Source organism: Aythya fuligula, chromosome 10 (genome assembly GCF_009819795.1).
Source record: "Aythya fuligula isolate bAytFul2 chromosome 10, bAytFul2.pri, whole genome shotgun sequence".
NCBI classification, from domain to species: domain Eukaryota; kingdom Metazoa; phylum Chordata; class Aves; order Anseriformes; family Anatidae; genus Aythya; species Aythya fuligula.
In genome coordinates, this window is record NC_045568.1 from 10,096,022 (window position 1) to 10,115,632 (window position 19,611).

At 60.3% G+C, this 19,611-nt stretch overlaps 3 protein-coding genes across 3 annotated transcripts; 2 read left to right on the forward strand and 1 right to left on the reverse strand.

Moving 5' to 3' along the window:
- The first annotated feature begins 166 nt into the window (after nucleotides 1–166).
- On the forward strand, nucleotides 167–11,982 carry HMCES (5-hydroxymethylcytosine binding, ES cell specific). Its single transcript, XM_032193956.1, has 7 exons — nucleotides 167–386; nucleotides 1,822–1,965; nucleotides 2,132–2,251; nucleotides 2,783–2,943; nucleotides 3,391–3,583; nucleotides 3,999–4,404; nucleotides 11,972–11,982. Exons 1-6 carry the CDS (start codon nucleotides 204–206, stop codon nucleotides 4,203–4,205), a joined length of 1,008 nt encoding a protein of 335 aa, XP_032049847.1. The 5' UTR covers nucleotides 167–203; the 3' UTR covers nucleotides 4,206–4,404; nucleotides 11,972–11,982.
- Nucleotides 6,294–8,665, forward strand: LOC116492939 (histone H2A type 2-B). The gene is made up of 2 exons (XM_032193959.1): nucleotides 6,294–6,303; nucleotides 6,425–8,665. Exon 2 carries the CDS (start codon nucleotides 6,485–6,487, stop codon nucleotides 6,863–6,865), a length of 381 nt encoding a protein of 126 aa, XP_032049850.1. The 5' UTR covers nucleotides 6,294–6,303; nucleotides 6,425–6,484; the 3' UTR covers nucleotides 6,866–8,665.
- On the reverse strand, nucleotides 11,113–12,073 carry LOC116492938 (histone H1x). The gene has a single exon (XM_032193957.1). It carries the CDS (start codon nucleotides 12,002–12,004, stop codon nucleotides 11,333–11,335), a length of 672 nt encoding a protein of 223 aa, XP_032049848.1. The 5' UTR covers nucleotides 12,005–12,073; the 3' UTR covers nucleotides 11,113–11,332.
- Between the last annotated feature and the right edge of the window lie 7,538 nt (nucleotides 12,074–19,611).

The following is a 19,611-nucleotide window of genomic DNA, read 5'->3' on the forward strand; positions in this document are numbered from 1 at the left end:
CGGGGGTTCCCAGCTCATAACACCTCCCTCTACCCGCTCGGGGGGGAGGCTGGCTCCAGGCGGAGCCTCCCTTCTCCTCCTCCCCGACGGCGGGGCCGGCCTCGGGGCGGAGCAGGGGGCTGGCCCGGCCCTTCCCGGGGCTGTCCAAGCCCTTCCCGGTGCTGGCCGGGCCGTTCCGTTCCGTTCCGTGCCATCTCTGCGGGATGTGCGGCCGCACCGCCTGCTCGCTGGGCGCCGAGCTCCTCCGCCGTGCCTGCGCCTACCGGGACCGGCGGGGCAGGCAGCGGCAACCCGAGTGGGTGCGGGAGGAGCGCTACCGGCCCTCCTACAACAAGGGCCCGCAGTCCAGCAGCCCCGTCCTGCTGTCCCGCAAGCATCTCCAGCAGGTAGCCCCCCGGCCGGGTGCAACGCTTCGCTTTTCTACGAGGGGAACGGGGATGGGGGCGCCCGGGCGCATCCTGGGGTGCTCCCCGGGGTGCTGGGCTGGGCGCTGGCTGCTTGGGTTGCTCCTTGCTCAGCCTGGGTGTTGAACGGGCTAAGGGCAGGGATTTCTCTTCTGGGTAATGTTTATGTGCTCCCAGGGAGGGTGCTGCCAGTGTGGTGCTTTCTGTGCAGGTTTGTGTGTGAATAACTCGTGTTTGTAGGGTTTTGTCCCAGCTCTCTGAAGGTACCTCATGGGTTTGGTTGTGCTGTGCCCAGACTTGCTTTCGTTTCGTAGCGCTGCCGAACGGCCGCGTCGCTTCGCAGGGGAGAGCAGAGAGAGAAAAAAAAATAGCTTCAGGGCTGTAAAATGCCCCCACACCTGTGCTGGCCGTTATCCGGCTAATTAAAGCCTCAACAGCCCGAACCTTCCCCGGCCAACCTGCGCGGTAAAACTGCTGGTGCATCTCGCTGGGTTTCGCACAGCCGGGTGCCCACCGACCTGCTGCTCTTCGGTGTTCAACGGGGCAAGGACGGGGGCACTGGGCTGAAACACCCCTCCTGCCGCTCCTCCTGCCCGCTCAGCGGGGCAGCTGCAGCAACCCCAAACTGGGAACGGGCTAGGTTCACCCAGGGCTTCCTTGGGGAAATCACAAGTATTGCTTTGATATCATAAAACACCCTTTGCACCCTGCTTCCCTGCCTCTGGGGTCCCGTGTCTCCTCTGCAGCAGGTGTTGAGCTCCCAGAGCAAAAGGGGAGGCCCTATAAAATATTTATATATGTATATATGTGTGTATATATATATGTATAATATATATATATAGGGGTCCTATAAATATAATAAATACAATAACAACAAATATAATAATAAAATATAATTTAAAATAAAAATAATTATAGTAACGTAACACAGGCCCTATAATACTATACACATCCTGCACCACCCCGTAGCTCTTGGGCACAGTTGTGCCCCAGGGCGTCGCTCGCCCCCACTGTGCCCCTGTGGGGCTGGCGGCTGCGGGCAGAATGCGAGAGCGAGCTGGGGGAGAAGTGAAAGCCACCGAGGCGTTTCCATTGTCCAAACTGAGACAATATGCAAAGAGTGAAAGTGAAGCGGGTCAGCAGAAATCACGTTATTAAAATGAAGGTGAGATTCGGGCCCTCTGGGACGCGCTCTTTGAATAGGGGAGTTCAGAGAACCTCAGCGCCGGCCCGGTGTTTGTTAAACACAGCAGGGACGGAGTGCTCGGGTCGCCGGGCTCTTGCTGCTGCAGAAAAGCGGCATTCATCACTCTGGATAGATACCTGGTGCAGATGTATTTTTAGGGTGAACAGCACCAAGAATGTCGTTGTGATTTGTGGGTGCACTGACACGGGTGTCTCTCTGCTTGTCCGTAAGGATGCGGACTCCTCCGAGCGGGTCCTCATGGACATGCGGTGGGGCCTGGTTCCCTCCTGGTTCAAAGAGAACGACCCCTCCAAAATGCAGTTTAAGACCTCCAACTGCCGCAGCGACACCATGCTGAGCAAGTTCTCCTACAAGGTGGGTGAGCTGCGCCCCCCGTGCCGTTCCCAATCGCTGGGGGCCGTCCTACCTGCGCCCTGCGGTGGCCCAGGTCTGGGTGCCGGTGGTCACATCAGTGCCCGTCCCCCCTCTCGTGCTGCCCGGGGCTGTGGTTCATGGCTCTCTCGTGTTTTCTCTCCCCCAGGGCCCTCTCCTCAAGGGCAAGCGCTGCGTGGTGCTGGCGGATGGCTTCTACGAGTGGCAGCAGTGTGGCGGGGGCAAGCAGCCCTACTTCATTTACTTCCCCCAGAGCAAGGACGACCAGGTACTGAGCCTGGGCGCTGAGCTCGGCCCCCCTGCTCCCTCTGAGCAGCCTGGGGATATGCATGAGAAGCCCTTATTGACCTGGCGTGGTGCACCGGGTGTTGGAAGGGCTGAAACTGGGAAGTGCAGCTGGGAATTCCCTTTGGAGGGCATTTTGCTGCTGCTCCCCCTGAATCAGGGGTTCCTGATTCTGTGGTCCTGGGGCCGTCCCCGGTCCCGCGGCGTGCCCCCGTCACGCTGGCTGCTCCCCTATTTGCATGGGCGGGCGATGTGTTTCCCAGGGGACTCGGCTGTGAGTTTCACTGCCTCTTTTGCTTCGTCCGGGCTGGTGGCCGGGATGCAGAGAAGGGGAGGAAGGTTTGGATGTGGGAAGGTGAATCTTTGGTAACTGTCCTTCCCAGGGAGCCCCCGGTTAGTTTGGATCAGGAATGATCCAGGGCTACAGCAGGGCAACAACTCGCAGGGCTGCAGTGCTTCGGCTGCCCAGGAGCTGGCATGGGATGGAAACGATGGGGCCGTGTCTCTCCTCCAGGCCGAGGGGGAAGATGGAGACAAGGAGTGGAAGGGCTGGAGGCTGCTCACCATGGCCGGGATTTTCGACTGCTGGGAGCCGCCGGCGGGAGGAGAAGCACTGTACACCTACACCATCATCACCGTGGATGCCTCCAAGGACCTGAGCTTCATCCACCACAGGCAAGTGAGGCGCACGGCAGGGCCAGGGGCTACGTGGGCTGGGAGCCCTGCCTCCTCCTGATGCCTTCAGGAGACAAACATTACAACATTACTGGCTTGTCTCAGGTCACTGCCTCACACCTTTTCCATAAATCCCCACCTCAGCACCCTGGCGAGGAGCAGTTGGAGTCGAGTTGCTCTCGGGCTGCCCAGGACCCGCTGATCTCCCCCTTTGCCTCTCCACCTGGGCAATGCATGCGTGCTCTGCCCCGAGCATCCCACAGATAAAATTAATCTGTGGATAAAATTAATCAGAAGCCCCATGTGGCTTCTGAAAGGCAGCGCCGTGCCACGCTGCCAGCTCCATTCTCACTCACGAATCTTGCTTCTGATGCTCTGCAGCACCAGCGCTGGTGCTGGGTTGAGCTCAGCAGCGCTGTGACCGCGCGGTCCCCTCCTTGTGCCTAGGATGCCGGCCATCCTGGACGGGGAAGAGGCCATCAGGAAATGGCTGGACTTCGCTGAAGTGCCCACCCAGGAGGCGGTTAAACTCATCCAGCCCACCGAGAACATCGTCTTCCACCCCGTGTCCACCTTTGTCAACAGCGTGCGCAACGACACGCCCAAGTGCCTCGCGCCCATCGAGCTGGGAGACAAGAAGGTGAGCGCTGGGGTGGGCTCGGCCAGGATCTTCTGGGGAGGGGACAGTGCCTGGGGTGTCCCCGAGCAGGGACAGTGCTGCCAAGCTCCCCGAGGGGCTGCAGCCACCACATGGGCACGTGTTGGATGCTGGAGAGCAGCGGCCCCGAACAGATTCCCTTCCCTCCGCTTCCAGAAATAAATCGTGTCACCCCGTGCCAGGGTTTCTGTGCCAAATGAGGTGAATTCCATGTGAAACGGGGCTTGGAACAAGCTTGTTCACAGCAGCCCCGGGAGCCTCCTGCAGACGTGCTGGCTGCCCTCGCTCCAGCACCCGCATCCCGCTCTGGACCAGCTCTGAGTCGGCTGCTGTGCGCGCATCCTTCCCGGCCCTCGTGGGCATCTCACTCCTCTCCTGCTGCCTTTTGTCTCTCCAGGAGGTCAAAGCCACCGCGAGCAGCAAAATGATGCTGGGCTGGTTAAAAAACTCCCAGGAGGCCTCCCCCAAGAAGAAAGAAAATGAATTGCCCAGGTGGACGAGCCAGTTCATCCACAGCCCTTCGCCCAAGAAAAGCAGCGCGGATATCCTGCAGCAGTGGCTGGGGAAGGAGGGAGAGCCGGCTGCGAAGAAGCGCAAGGTTTAGCGGCAGCTGGGGTGGCTGGCCATCCCTTTCTCTCCTGATTTCCTCAAGCTGAACGAGGGATGTTTGTTGGAAGGCTTCGCAGAGTGCTGCTGAGATTCTCCAAGCCTCTCAGGTGTTGATCTGATGTTCTGGGTTGTTGTCTCTGTTCTTTGTGTGTTCTGAAAGGCTACTGTTTGCCTCCTCTCATTTCCTTTTGTTTGTGCCTTTTTTTTTTGTATTAAACTCATGCCTCTTTTCCATGTAATTCCATGTTGCTCCTGTACAAACTCCTTCCTAATGCTTCCACCCTCAAAAAGCGCTGGCAGTGCAGAGACACGTGTGATAAGTGCTAAGAGGAAACCCAAGGCCGGGAGGCTCCACCAGAGGCATCCTGCTCTGCCCAGCGCAGCAGCCGGCATCCATGGGCCTCAGGGAACGGGTTAAAAATCCTCCCTGGAGGAACTGGACTTTGCCTGGGTTTCCCTGCATGGAGTGGGGTGGGCGAACATCTCGGTCACGTTGCTTGTACAATCATTTGTTAATGGGATTGGAAGCCTTAGCGAGGATTTTCTTGATCTGTGGATGGATGCACTCTGCCTTGCCCATAAAGGTCACTCGTTAAAGCCCAGACAACCACAGTGCCCCCGCAGAGCAGCGCGGGGCCGCTGCTTTTGAGGTCAGGGATTTTGTAAACAGAGCCAGATGTTGCAGGCCAAAAGCCGTACGTGTTGGGGCCCTCGCTAGAAAGCGGTTCTTAATTTATACTGGAAGCAATAAAATGGGATTGACTGGTGGACGTGTGCGTGTCTGCGCCCCCGTTCCCCACCGCTGGCTCCGTTTGCCAGGCACGGCCGTGTTTCCCTGCCAGCTGCTGGGGGGACAGCAGCCAGCAGCAGCAGCTGAGCTGCCAGGGCACGGGCAGGATGCTGCTGGTGAAGAGCTGCTCTTTGCCAGTGAAAAATATTCCAAATATTCCCCGGGGACCCGTTCTGGGGCTGCTCACGATGATCTGTCCCTGGGGAGCGGCCGGGGTGGCCCTAGCAGGGGCCTGTCCATGGAGAAGGGACCGGGATGGGCAGGCAGGGAGCCCAGAGAGCTCTCAGGGCCAAATCTGTACCCAAATCCCTCGCGTGCCTCGGGGGTGGCTGAGCCCAGAAGGTCTCCTGGCTTACGGGAAGCTGGGTTGGGATTAGGATTTCCAGCCAGAAGCCTGTTGCCGGCTGGCTCCTCGCCGCTCCCACGGTGACTCAAGGCCAGCGAGTCGCTGCGTTGGCAGCTCCTGGCAGAATCCATCAGTCTGCACCGCTGGGGCTGTCACCTCCACGCCTGCCCTTGGAGGTTCCTCTCCTCATCCCGCAGCTCCCCGAGGGCGAGCAGACGGCTCAGGCAGCCCCAGAGCAGGCGTTTCCAGCGGGCAGGCGTTTCCAAAGGTCACTGTCTCATTGCAAATTTACGCCAGGGTCCCAGGTGCCGTGCAGGGAGGGAGGATGCTCTGAGCACAGCAGGACGCTCACCTTCCCCTGCTCTTGTGCTCTTGCCCCTGGCAGCCACCAGCAGGAGGACGGCACCTCCCTGTCCTCCATCCCCACACCTGGGAGCCCAGCGCTCCCTGGGGAGCTGAGGGTGCGGGTATCTCCCTGCAGGCTGCGAGCAGGGGCAGCACCGTCCCCCCCTGCAACCTCTGCTGGGGGCTCAGCGGGGCAGCGCTGCTGCAGGGGGACCCCCAGGGGGGTCAGACCCACAGAGGGGTCACAGCCACAAGCCCCGGCTCGGCCCCAGACTCCTGCCCCGGCCTCTCCCCGGGCACAACGGGGCCGGGAGCGCTGCGGGGGCTCCGCTCCGACCCCACCGCCCCGAGGGCTCCCCGCGAGCACCGAGCGGCCGCGCCCCGCCGGGCGCTGCCCTGGGCGGCCCCGCCGCGGAGCCGGGGCGCGGGGAGCCCTATGCAAATCAGGGATCGGCGCGGCGGCCAATGGGAGCCGCGCCGCCCGCGGCGCCAGCCAATGGGGAGCGGCGGCGGCGGGGCGGGCAGCGATATCCGCGGCGCGGCGGCGGCGGCGCGGGCAGTGCGGCGGCGGGCGGCGGGCAGGGCGGAGCGGAGCGGCGGCGGGCGGCAGCGGTAAGGGCGGCGGGGGGGCGGCTTTTTGCGGCCCGGTAGCGCTCGGAGCGGCCCGGTACGGCCCGGGGCAGCTCGGTAGGGCCCGGCGCGTTGCGTTTTAACGGCGTTTGTCTCTCCGCAGGCGCCCGGACCGTCAGTGCGCGGCGCTGCAGGGCGGCTGAGCGGCCGCTGCCTGCCGGCCATGTCGGGCCGCGGCAAGTCCGGCGGCAAGGCGCGGGCCAAGGCCAAGTCGCGCTCGTCGCGGGCCGGGCTGCAGTTCCCGGTGGGCCGCGTGCACCGGCTGCTGCGCAAGGGGAACTACGCGGAGCGGGTGGGCGCCGGGGCGCCGGTGTACCTGGCGGCCGTGCTGGAGTACCTCTCGGCCGAGATCCTGGAGCTGGCGGGCAACGCGGCCCGCGACAACAAGAAGACGCGCATCATCCCGCGGCACCTGCAGCTGGCCATCCGCAACGACGAGGAGCTCAACAAGCTGCTGGGCGGCGTGACCATCGCGCAGGGCGGCGTCCTGCCCAACATCCAGGCCGTGCTGCTGCCCAAGAAGACGCAGAGCTCCAAGAAGTGAGCGCTGGGCGCCCCTCCCCTGCTCCTGGTCCCCCCCTGCCTCGCTGCTGCCCGCCCTGCTGTCCCTGTGGGGATGGGGGTCCCCTTTCTGCCCCTCCAGCCTATCTGGGTGGCCGGCCCTGGCTGCAGCCCACCAGCCCTCCGCTAGCCCCCCGTCCTGGGCTGCGGCGGGGTGCTGGGGAGCATGGGTGAGGTCTGCTTGTGCCCCCGCCCTACCCCTCTTCCCTCTGGAAGAAGCGTTGTTGGAGGAGATGACAGGAGCGTGGCTGGTGGTGGCACCCAGAGCTGTGCGGTCGGGTTGCTGTGCGGAGCTGCTGCTAGCTGCTGAGGACTGTTTTGGCTGGGGTGGGGATGGACGTGGGTCCCCCCAGCTGCCTCTGGCAGCCCTGGGGCTCTGCGGGGTCCCCCCGGCTGGCCCTGCTCACCCCAGTGCGAGGATGGGACTTGCCCCCGCTGCGCACCCCCGTCGACACCATCCCGGCTGCACTGTGGTGGGGAGGGCAGGGGGCTGGAAAATGTGAAAAGGAGAAGTTTCTCCATCAGCAAGAAGTGACTGTTAGTCTTAGTTCTGTTCATGGTAAAGCTCGTGCGTTGCCTACTGTGAAGAAGCTCTGGTCCTATTTATTTTGAGGTCTCCTGTTTTCGGGGTCCCTCCCTGCCAAGGCACCTTCCTGCAGCTCCCCTGGCTCGGTGGGCACCGAGGGCTCTGCGGTGCCGGGGGGGTGCGGTGACAAATCCCCTCGGAGCGTCGCAAGGTCAGGCGCCCGCCGCGGGGAGCGGGAGCTGCCATCTTCTGCCGTGGCTCCGCTCTTCTCCCGGCGCGGAGCGGCTCCCGGCTGCAGAAGCCCTTCGTGTCACCGGGAGCTACCTTGCACCCTGGTTGCACTTCTGGAAATGACATGCTGTGTCTCCTTTCTGTTTGTTCGACATGATTCCTGGGTTCTGAGAAATAAAAGTGACGATGCTGTCTGTTAACTGTAACCCTCCATGGATTAATATTTATTTTAAAAGATGCTAGAATTTGTATTAAAGCCCACTCCTAGCTAGTACGGTATTTATTTAATGGCTGTGTGGATAATGTGTGAGCATGGGGTCAGGCTGGCTGTCCCGTGACACCAGGAATAGCTGATGCAGAGACAGCTTTTCCTCGCTGCCCGGAGCAGCCTGCTTCTGTGGAGGCTGATTGTCATGTGCATGCAGCAGTGTCTGGGCAATCGGGCTGTTCATAACCTGTTTTTTTTAATTAAAACGGGCAACTTCTCTTTCTGTGCCGTAAGTAGCATGTGTTCAACCTATTGACTCCGCTGTTAATCGTGTGGATGCAGTAACCTAGCCGGGCTCTGGCTTTATTATTACCTAGAGTAGAAGAACCTGGATGCTCGGCAGCCGGTTGTACCAGGGGGTTTTATGCTCTGTTGTAGGACGTGGAAGCGGTGTGCTCGTTCATGTTGTGCTCGTGGGGGTGCAGATGGGTCCCTCGGTTGTGCCGTGGTCCCCCGGCCTCAGGGTGGGGGGGGACACCTGGCTGCAGCCCCCTGCTGGGGTCCCCCTTCTGTAACGGGACCGCTGCCAGTGGCGGGGTGGGGACGGGGGGGCTCCTTCCCACGCGGGGTGCTGCATGGTGTGGCGGTCACTGTGACTGCATCCAAGGGGCTTGCTCTCTCCCTCCTGTTTTCCCCAGGGCCGGTGTTCTGTACATCTCGGGAGTGCTTTGTATTTCTTAGCAAACGCGGGATTTGTGATACTGAAAAAGAATGGTGCAACCCCCATGTCTGATTAAACTGGCTCCCTGTCGAACGCTGTTGGACGTGCTGTGTCTGTCACCTCACCGACGCCGCTCGGTCCCGCTGCAGGAGCCGGCTCTGCTGGCGGCTGGGCTCGTCTCCAAGCAGGAGGGACCAGAGCAGGCCTGGAACTCCTTGTGCTTGGCCCCTATGAAGTCTTTTCCCCGCCTGGGAGCAGGTCAAGCCCTTCTCCAGCTCTCCACCCTGCCTCAGCAGTGGTGTATTGCCCGGGTGGTGTGTTGTGGGCGCCTGGAAGCCTGAGGTGCTGGGAGGGAGGGGGGCACCCGGGTGCTGGAGGTGCGCTCACCACCTTGAGGACCCTCGGGGAGACCCAGCAGGCAAAGGGTGGTGGGCTTGTGGTGGTCAGAGGGGAGAAGCTGACCCAGATGGGGAGGGTGTAGGCCTGGGGCTAATGGGGCTGGTTTATTTTTGCTCTTACACCTCCCTCTGGATGTCTTGGGCTTGCCAGAGCTGCTCAGCACCCTCGCTGCCTGCTCCAGGTAGGAGGGGCTCCAGAAGACTTGAGGTGCTGAGCTGGTTGTTATGGGGGGTACACCTCCTGCCCCAAAAAGAGAGAGAAAACACAAATAATGAAAGGCATGGGTGAGTGGAATGGAGATGGGCCTGGTGGCTCCTTAGAGGTGGAGGGAAGCGGGGGGATCCCCACCAGCACATGCAGCCCCTGGAGTGTCACCAACCCCAAGTGTGGCTCTGCTTCTGCCTGAGCCCGGCCAGGTCCCGGAGCTAGCAGCCCCCAACCTGCAGTGTCACCTGCTGTCACTGCCGGGGCACAGCAGCTCCCCTGCAGCACCAGGCCTGTGGGGCAGATGCTGATGCTTGGTGGGACTTGCACTGGGGGAGGACAGCGCCTGGCCTGACCCAGCAGCTGTGCCCTAAATACAGGCCGGGGGAGGCTGCAGCCTCCTGGTCAGGGCACTGCTGCTCTTTTCCAGGCCTGCTGTTGCTGGATTCAGCTGATGGAACGGTCCAGGGGGAGTGAGACTTGCTGCCCTCCTGCCTGTGCCCCCAGCACAGCAACAAAGCAGCTCCACGGGCAGCTGCGCCCTGGGGAGGTGGCGGCTGCTCCTTTTCCATCTGCAGGGAGGTGGGCAGGGAGTGCTGGGGGGCTCCCAGGGTGGGCTGCCTGAGCTGCCGCACACCCCCTAGAAAGAAGCCTGGTGGCCCCCTGGGGGTACAGTGAGCTGCTGCCTTCCCCCTGCTCCTTGCAGGGCCCCCTTGGCCTTGCCTGCAGCAGAACTACAAGGTACGGCAGGGCTCCTCCACCTCCCCTCGCTCCTTCCCCTGCAGTGGAATGCGCTGGGCCCCTCACCCATCCTGCAACCCCCTCGGGGGTGCTGCTGCCCCCTGCAGCCCCCGAGCTGCGGGCTCGCCCCTTGCCCCGCGCGTACCAGAGGTGGAACAAAATGGCCCAGCTCCCTGGCGCTGCTTTATGCAACCTCACTGGGGCGAGCTATAAATAGGCGCAGCTGATGCCAGGGGTGGCTCCGAGGGGTGTGCGCTGCGATGAGCTGCGCTGCTGGAGCCGTGCGTGCACGCAGCAGGCAGCTGAAGCTCCTGGGGGGGCTCAAAGGGAAGGGGCTCACCCTGCGAGGTGCCCCTGCTACCCTCAGGCTGGCTGCAGGGTGGGCGAGGGCCCCTCCGTGGCACTGCCAGCTGCAGCGGCGCAGGGGCTGCTCTCCTACCTCCGTGCCAGGAGCCCCCCCCGCCCCCCTCCTGCACACGATGCCGGCTGCGGAGCCCCCTCGCCCCCCCGCCCTTTCCTTCCCCACGACAGCTCCATTTATTTTTTTTTATTTTTTTATCAATTTATTTGAAACGACGACAAATGAAAAGAGAAAAAATAAAAATAAAAAAAAAACAACCTCCCAACCCTCAAAAATGCGTAACCAAACCCACCCCTAAGACGCTTTAAAAAAAAAAAAAAAAAGACAAAAAAAAAGAACGTAAAGGCCATCGGAGATGCGACCTCAACGGCAGCCGCGGGGCCCTGCGCCGGGCCCCCCCCCCCCTACCCCCTCCCTCCCCGGGCTCACCCCGCCCGCCGCCAGGGGAGCCCCGGCCCTTTAAGAGCGCCAGACGCCGCGGCAGCCAATTGGCGCCCGCCGGGCCGTTGCCATGGCGCCGGGGGCCGGGAGCCAATAGGGGGCGCCGTGGCTTTTCGAAATGGCCGCGAGCAGGCACGGGGCGCCCGGCGGGCGGGGCGGGGAGGGGAGGGAAGGGGGGCGCGGGCGGCGGGAGCCGGCCCACGTGGCGCGGGGGCGCCGCAGAGCGGCTGCTATGGGAACCGGGCGGGAAGGGGCCCGGCGGGGGGAGGGGGGGACCGGAGGGGGTGGGGGGGGCACCAGAAACCGTCGACGAGCGGGGAGGGGCACGGCCGAAAACAAAGGGGCGCGATGGGGGGGAAGCCGCGGGGATGGGGGGCGGGGGGGGGGAAAGGCGCCGAGCGGACGGGGAAAAAAGGGGGGGTGGGGGGTAAATGGGGGGGCTGGGGCAGCCGCAGCCCCGCTCACCGCGCACGGCGGCGGCTGCGGAGTCGGCGACACAAAGCGGGTCCCCGGGGGGCTGTCCTCAGAGCAGTCCGTGCCGTGGGGCTCCCAGTCCTGGCGGGGAGGGGGGGCCCCCCTCCGCCCCCCCCCCAGCCCGGGGCTCCCCGCGCCCCGCTCTCATGCCTTCCTGCTCTTGAGCGCCTTGGGCTTTGCGGACTTCTTCACCTTCTTGCCCCCCGGGGACGCGGCTCCCTTCTTGGTGGCCTTCTTGGCTTTGCCTTTGTCCTTCTTCGCCGCCGCGCTGCTCGCTCCCTTCTTGTGGGATTTCTTCTCGGGCTTCTTGCTCTTGGCCGCGGCTTTCTTCTCCGCCCGCCGCGACGCGGAGGCCGCCGCCTTCTTGTGGGACTTGTGGGCGCTGCTGCCCGCGCCCCCGTCCCCGCCGCCCTCCAGCTTCTTCCTGTTGAGCTTGAAGGAGCCGTTGGCGCCGGTGCCCTTGACCTGAAGCAGCGTGTCGTTCTGCACCAGCGCCTTGATGGAGTACTTCAGGTAGGTCCTGCCGTTCTGCTGGTCGAACCAGGCCACCTTCTTGGCCTCGTTGTAGATCTTGGCCAGCGAGGAGCCATTACGCTCGCCCAGCTTGCGGATCGTCTCCACCACCAGCTGGCTGTATTTGCCCGGCTGGTTCTTCTTCTTGTTGTTCTTTTTCTTCTTCGACGGCGACAGCGAGGAGGAGCCGCCGCCGCCGCCGGCGCTCTTCGCTTTCTTGGCGGCCGCCTTCTTGTCGGCCGCGATCGGCACCTCCTCCGCCTCGGTCAGGGGCAGATCGGCTTCTTCCAGCTCCACCGACATGATGCCGGGAGGAGAACGAGCGAGCGGCGGCGAGCGGGCGGCTGCAGGAGCGGCGTGGCGGAGGCCGGGCGGAGGGGCAGCTGCTCTCCTGCTCCGCTCCGCTCCGCGCCGCCGCCGCCGCGCTCTGGCGGGGCGGGCGCCGCCTCCCGCCTTTATATGGGCGCGGGGCGGACCACGTTGAGAACAACAACAGCGCGGTCCGCCGGCCAGCCCCGACTTGTGCTTCTTGGGGCCCTTTCGCGGGGCTCCCGCGCCGCCGCCCGGCCCCCCCGCGCCCCGCCGCCCGTCCCGCGCCCCGCTCCCCGCCGCCCCCCGCCCCGCCGCCGCCCCCGCGCCCCCCGCCGCCCGCCGCCCGCCGCCCCCCGCCGCGATTTCGGGAGCTCTCCCGGCGCGGCGGAGGGAACGAGGAGGGGGGCGCCCGGCGCGGCGGCGGCTGGAGCCCGACCGCGACCCCCCCGCCCCGCGCCGCCGCCGCCCCCGGCCGCCGAAAAGGGGCCGCCGCGGCCGGGGGGCGACGGAGGGCGGCGGGGGGGGGGGCGGCGGCGGCGCTGGCCCCGGGTTCTCCGGAGGGAACTAACACAGGCGACGCCCTCCCGCGGCCGCCGGCAGCAGCGCGGAGACGCCGAGCCCAAAGCGGGGGTCCCCGCCCCGGCGATGGGGGCCGCGCCCCACACCGCCCCCCAGCCCCGCTGCAGCCCGGACGGGGCCCCCCCGGTGGGGGGGGGGGTCCTGAGGGACTCGTGTATTGTGCCCCCCCCCCCCCCCAACCGATCGGGCATCAAGGGGTGGGGGCAACGCGGCGGGACCCGGGGGGCTGGTAGGAGAGGGGGGGGGATGGGGGCACCCCCGGATTGAGAGATTTTTGGGGGGGGGGCGCAACGTTGTCGTCTCCGGAGCCCCTCCGCCCTGAGGGGGTGGGGGGCGGCTCCTCGCTGCAGGCCGCAGCTCTGCAGGGCCGGGGGGGGTAACAGCGGTGCAAGGAACACCCCCTGCGGCCCCCACTTATACACCCCCCCCCCCCCCCCAAAAAAAATCCCACGGGGGAAACGAGGATGCAGGGGGGCGGGGGGGGGGGAGAGGGGAAGACACACGAATGGGGCCCCCTTGCAGAGCCGGGGGGCGGGCCTGGAGGGGCCCCGAGCCCCAGCACCATGGGAATCAAAGGGGGGGTGTGCGGGGGGGGGGGGTGTCCATGTGCCCCCCAGTGTCGCTGGGCCGGGGGCGTTTGAGTGCGTGGGGGCACCCCCGTGCCCTGGGAGGCCGCAGGCGTGGGGCGGGACGCGGGGCACACCCCCCACACCCCGTGTGTGTGTCCCCCCCCCACCCCTTTACACACACACACACACACATGTGCGCCCCCCCCCACGCTCACACACATGTGCACACGCACTCGCGGCACGCCCCCTGCCCACGCGCACCGCGCCGAGCCCGCACCGCCTCCTCCCCTCCTCCTCCTCCTCCTCCTCCTCCTCCCCCATCCCCCGGCTCCTCTCCGCCATTTCCCTCTCCCTGGCCCCCCACCGCCGGCCCGGGGCTCCCCGCCCCCGTTCTCCCCCCTCAGCCCCCTCTGGAGCCCTCCCCGCGCCCCATAAAATCACGGGGGGGGGGTCCCCAGCATCCTCCTCCCCTTCCCGGGGCCGGATCCTGCCCCACGCCCCCCAGCCAGCAGCGGGTGCCCACCGCCGAGCCCCCTCCCCGAGGCCCCCCCGCAGCATCCCTGCGATGAGTTGCGGCCGGGCTCAGCCTCCGGTGGGGAAATATGTGTGTGCAGACATAGACACGCACACCCAGGTGTGTTTTTTTATAGATATCTACATATAAAGTACACATAAAATACAGAGGGGAGATATAATTTGTGCCTGGGTGCACGTCAGGCGAGGCAGCACGCCGCTTGCACACCCATGTGGCTGTGAGTGCCTGCGGGGAGAGCAATGAGGACTGCACACACGCGTGTACATGTGTGATGAGCAGCTGGGGCAGCCGGGTGAGCACGCTCAGGCCCCAAGGAGAGGGTGGAGAACAGGAGCAGAAGCGTGTCAGTACATGGGGTGTAAATATTTAAGTAAAATATTGGGGGAGAGGGCGAGGGTCTGTGTTTGCATGTGTGTGTGCGTGATCATCCCGCCCACCCCCAAAAAAAAAGGATAATAGAAAACGACACAAATGGATAAATATAAATATAAAAATGGATATAAATATATGAATTTGTACAGAGTTGAAAAAAAAAAATACACGGGGAAGGGGAGGAGGGGGGTGTGTATGCATGTGTGCACAGCTCCAAGAGGGATCTGCACAGAGCCTGGTAGCAGCCAGCCCCCACCACATGCACACACAACTACACACACAGAGACACACACACACACACACACACACACACACACACACACACACACACACACACACATCTTTCTCTGGCTGCACACAGCGGCTGTACAGGTATGTGCACGGTGTGGCAGAGCTGGTCACGCAGTTCTCATCCTGTTTAGCTGGGTGCCTACAGTACAGACGTACACAGAGCTGTGCACACGCTGTTCTCTCTCTGCATATGCTTATATCTTGAGTGAGCTGCTCTCAGACACAATGTCTCTTGCTATATAATATATATATATCCCTTTATATGGCTAATGTAGCTACAGAACTGCATATACACACACACACAAAACCACACGAGTTTGCTACACTTACAGACAACTGCTCACATGCCACATAAAGGCAATGTGAGCAACATTCTTTCTCTTCCCTGCTCTCCCTCTCTCTTTGCCCCTGGCTATATACATAGATGCAGCTACATTTATACAGGCACGCAGAGGGAGAGCGCTGCTCTCTGTCTCTCACAGACACACACTTCTCACCATATATATGTATGTGTGCATAGAGGCTGAGCTGTTCACACACACACGACACTCTCACCCTGTATATGTGAATATGGCTGTTCACACAGGAGCATTTACACAGTTCACTCTCTCTCTCTGCAAATATGTAGAGAAAACATGCTAATCTCACGCTATTCTGTCAATAAAGCTATACACACATACATGTGCAAACAGAGACCTGTACACAGGCACACCCCTCTCACTCTATACGTATGCTTATATATACAGCTGTGCTAAGAGAGCTGTTCACGCATACACACAATTTCTCTCTAGATACACATATATAATGAGTTGTATATACACACTACTTTATATAGCTATGCTCTATGAATAGCTACTTACACACAGAGCCATCCACAGCCACCTGGACCACACGTCTCGAGGTATGTATGCACATATACATGCTGAGAGCTTGTCACAACTCAACAAATCGCTTTATTGACACTTTACAAACATATATAATTAGTGCTGTACACATACTTTGTCTCTAGCTCAGCACAATGCAAGTGAGCACTGTTCTCTCTCACACACGCAGCATGTCCTTTCACCATAGAGCTACATGTGCACATACAGATATAGAGCGAGCTGTTCACACACAGACACACACTCTCGTGTCTTGCCCTCTCTGCATGTGTACATCTGTGCCACAAGACAGCGTGCTTGTCACAGGCACACGCTGCTTTCCCTCCCTCTCAGTAAATACATGTAATTTAAATGTGTGTGTCCTTACAGACACAGGGAGAGCTCTCCACACACAACCACTAACTAATCTCTCTCCATCTTTCCATACACACGTCTATCTGTACACACACACACAGGGTGAGAGCTGGTAACGCATTATTCCCTCTCTTACTATGTATATACACACACATTCGCACACCCACACAGACATCATCCACTATAGACACTATTTATATACGTAATTGTGTGTGCACATGTGTATGTATCCCCTGCCCCCCTCCAATGTGTACAATCTGGGGTGCATACAACTATGCATGTATGTTTCTCTCAATATCTAGTTTGTGTGTGTGTATTTGGGGAGAGAAAGCTGCTCTCACAGAAATACTGTCTTGCTCTACACACATACACTTTTACATATTAACACGGAGACTGTTCATGCATGCAATTTGCTATATCGACCTAGATGCAGAGACAGGGCTGTTTATGCGCACATCTCTATGCATGTACACTTCTATCCTGAGGTCTTCTCACATACTTCTCTCTTGCTATACCTATAATCTATATCTATGCATAGCGTATACACATGTGCTACGTAGACAGCTGGTCACACATATAATTCTCTTAATTTTTATACATATGCATATATGTATATGTATATACACTCTCTATGTGTATATATCTGTATGTGCATGTGTACATATAGACTTGAAGATGAGGGGAGGGAACCTAACCTCTCTCTTTCTCTCTTAGCACACATACATGTATATAATGCTAGAGAAAGAGCTCACAGAATCACACAGAATCCTAGAATCATCTAGGTTGGAAGAGACCTCGATCATCGAGTCCAACCTCTGACCTAACACTAACAAGTCCTCCACTAAACCATATCGCTAAGCTCTACATCTAAACGTCTTTTGAAGACTACCAGGGATGGTGACTCCACCACTTCCCTGGGCAGCCTCACAACCCTTTCAGTGAAGAAGTTCTTCCTAACATCTAACCTAAAACTCCCCTGGCTCAACTTAAGCCCATTCCCCCTCATCCTGTCACCAGGCACGTGGGAGAACAGGCCAACCCCCACCTCGCTACAGCCTCCCTTGAGGTACCCATAGAGAGCGATAAGGTCGCCCCTGAGCCTCCTCTTCTCCAGGCTGAACAAGCCCAGCTCCCTCAGCCGCTCCTCGTAGGACTTGTTCTCCAGGCCCCTCACCAGCTTCGTCGCCCTTCTCTGCACCCGCTCAAGCACCTCGATGTCCTTTTTGTAGCGAGGGGCCCAAAACTGAACACAGTACTCGAGGTGCGGCCTCACCAGAGCTGAGTACAGGGGGACGATCACCTCCCTAGCCCTGCTGGTCACACTGTTCCTGATACAAGCCAGGATGCCGTTGGCCTTCTTGGCCACCTGAGCACACTGCTGGCTCATATTCAGCCGACTGTCCACCATCACTCCCAGGTCCTTCTCTGCCTGGCAGCTTTCCAACCACTCATCTCCCAGCCTGTAGCTCTGCTTGGGGTTATTGCACCCCAGGTGCAGGACCCAGCACTTGGCCTTGTTGAACTTCATGCAGTTGACCTCAGCCCATCGGTGCAGCCTATCCAGATCCTCCTGCAGAGCTTTCCTACCCTCGAGCAGATCGACACACACACCTAACTTGGTGTCATCTGCGAACTTACTGAGGATGCACTCGATGCCCTCGTCCAGATCATCGATGAAGATATTAAAGAGGACCGGCCCCAGCACCGAGCCCTGGGGGATGCCACTAGTGACTGGCCTCCAACTGGACTTGGCTCCATTCACCACGACTCTTTGGGCCCGGCTATCCAGCCAGTTTTTAACCCAACGAAGCGTGCGCCAGTCCAAGCCACGAGCAGATAGTTTCTTGAGGAGAATGCTGTGGGAAAATGAGATGGCTCACACACAAGCCGTGTTCCCTCATTCTCTCTCTACATGCAGAGAGTTCACACAGAGCTATCCCCATACCCTCCTCCACATATATTTTAAGTATTTACCTATTTATGTAACTGTGTGTCTGTATTTTCTACTTCTCACCCCCACACATGTGTACATATAAATCTAGCTATTCATATTTATATATTTTTATAGAGAAATAAAAACAAAATGTATATGAGGGCCATCATATCGATATATATATATATATTTATATATATGTGTATATATAATCTCTTTGTATGTAATTAAAAACAAAAACAACAACAACAAAAAACTATACATTGTGTGTGTGTGTACATCAGTAAGCCTGCAGCCCCCTCAGTGTGTTTGTGTCGGCATAGCTCAGTAAATAAATGCCTGCCCACAATTAAACCACGCTGTGCTCTTGGGCTGTGTCTGTGTAAGTTCCTGGCCAAACCCACACAGATGTGCCCCCTGGACCTGCCAGCTTGTCCATGCCCTGCTTCCTCGAGCTCTCTCGCTCTCAAAGTATGCACAGCCATACACACACACTTCATAGTCTGTGTAAATGTATTTATAAATGTAAATCATGCACAAATATTCAGCGAGAACCAGCTCTGTGCACCCATACAGCTGCGAGACGTGTCTACGTGCTGCTGCGCCCACATCCCCCCGTGCACCTGGGGGCTGCGGGTGAGGGGCTGGCAGCGGGGTGATGTTCGCAGGGGGCTGGCGGCTGTTTGGGGCTGCAGGTGCACGGGGCCAGGGCTGGCTCCCAGCCTAGGTACGGGCTGAGCTCTGCCACCCTGACACCACAGCTTGGCCTTCGTGCAGGCAGCGAGGGCGGAGGTCGGCTGCTCTTTGCTTCGATGATGCCCACACACACAGCGTCAATGCTGTTATGAAGCTGGTGTCCTGCAGAGCCCAGCTGCCCTCTGCAAAGTCCGCCGAGGGAAAAAAAAAAGGGTCTCAGGCATCCACCGACTGGCTGCAAGCTCCACATTGCCCCAGCATCACGCTGTGCTGCGAGTGGAAGGTGCTGGGGGTGACATTGCTCACTGCGCTTGGTGATAGCGGTGATGGGGGTGGTGGCACTTTGCCCCATTTCTGCCCCCGAGGGCAGCAGGGTGAGTGAGGCTCTGGGGGTGAGGGTCCTGCTGTGCTAGAGGCAGCTGCTGGCCCTGCTCCCCACAGCGGGGCTGAGCAGGAGGCTGCCCGTGGTGGCAGGGTCCTCACTCCTCCCGGCCCCCTGAGGTTGTGATGGATGGGAAGGGATGGGAGGGTGGCGTTTTTCAAAAAGCTTGAATGAATTTTGAATCCACTTCAAAGCAAATGTAAAAAGAAATGCTGGCGCCCTCCTGCTCCCAGCAGGGTGTTCCTCGGGTCTCCCCTTCCCACCCTGACCAGCAAGCCCAGGGCAGCTCACCCCAAGCATGCTGTACCCTGCAGGGATGATCAGTCCAGGCAGCATCCGCCTCCCTGGGCTCCTTCAAACCATGGTGATGGCTCTGTCCTGCAGCAGCATCTCTGCCAGCATCAGCTTCTCCACGTGTAACAGCAGGGCAAGCTCAGAGCACCACTTCCCAGGCCTCTTGCCTCCTGTACTGTTTTCTGTACCCTCGTGTGCATACGTATCACATCCCCACCTCCAAAAGTGTTGGTTTGTAGGTGGCATATCGAATCCTTCCCCCTTTAGCATCTGTAACATCCTGTGGCTAGGAGCACTGCAGCTGACTGACCGATGTGGATCTCTGTTTGCTTTGTGCAGCTGCCCGTTTGGTTGATGTGATAGAGGTTACACAGTGTCTGCACAGGGCTCTTCCAGAGCTGCAACGCGCAGCCCTTCTCATGCTACAGCCTGGCCCTCGGCTCCAGGAGCCCCAAGGCCCCAGCAGCAGGCTGTACGTGCAGAACTAACGCTCCCTTCCCCAAAATGTCATGGTGCAGTTACTGCTCCCGCCTCCCTCAGCCTTTCTCCCTGCTAAAACTGTACAGAAAACAAACACAGTGATGCTTTCAGTGGAGATGAGCAGCAAGCTGGAGCCTTTCAGAGATGCAGAGAGGAAAGTGGCCCCACGAGGACACAGCCCTGCCGCAGCACAGCTGTTTGAAAGGGATGTGGACAGCAAAAGCCCAGTCAA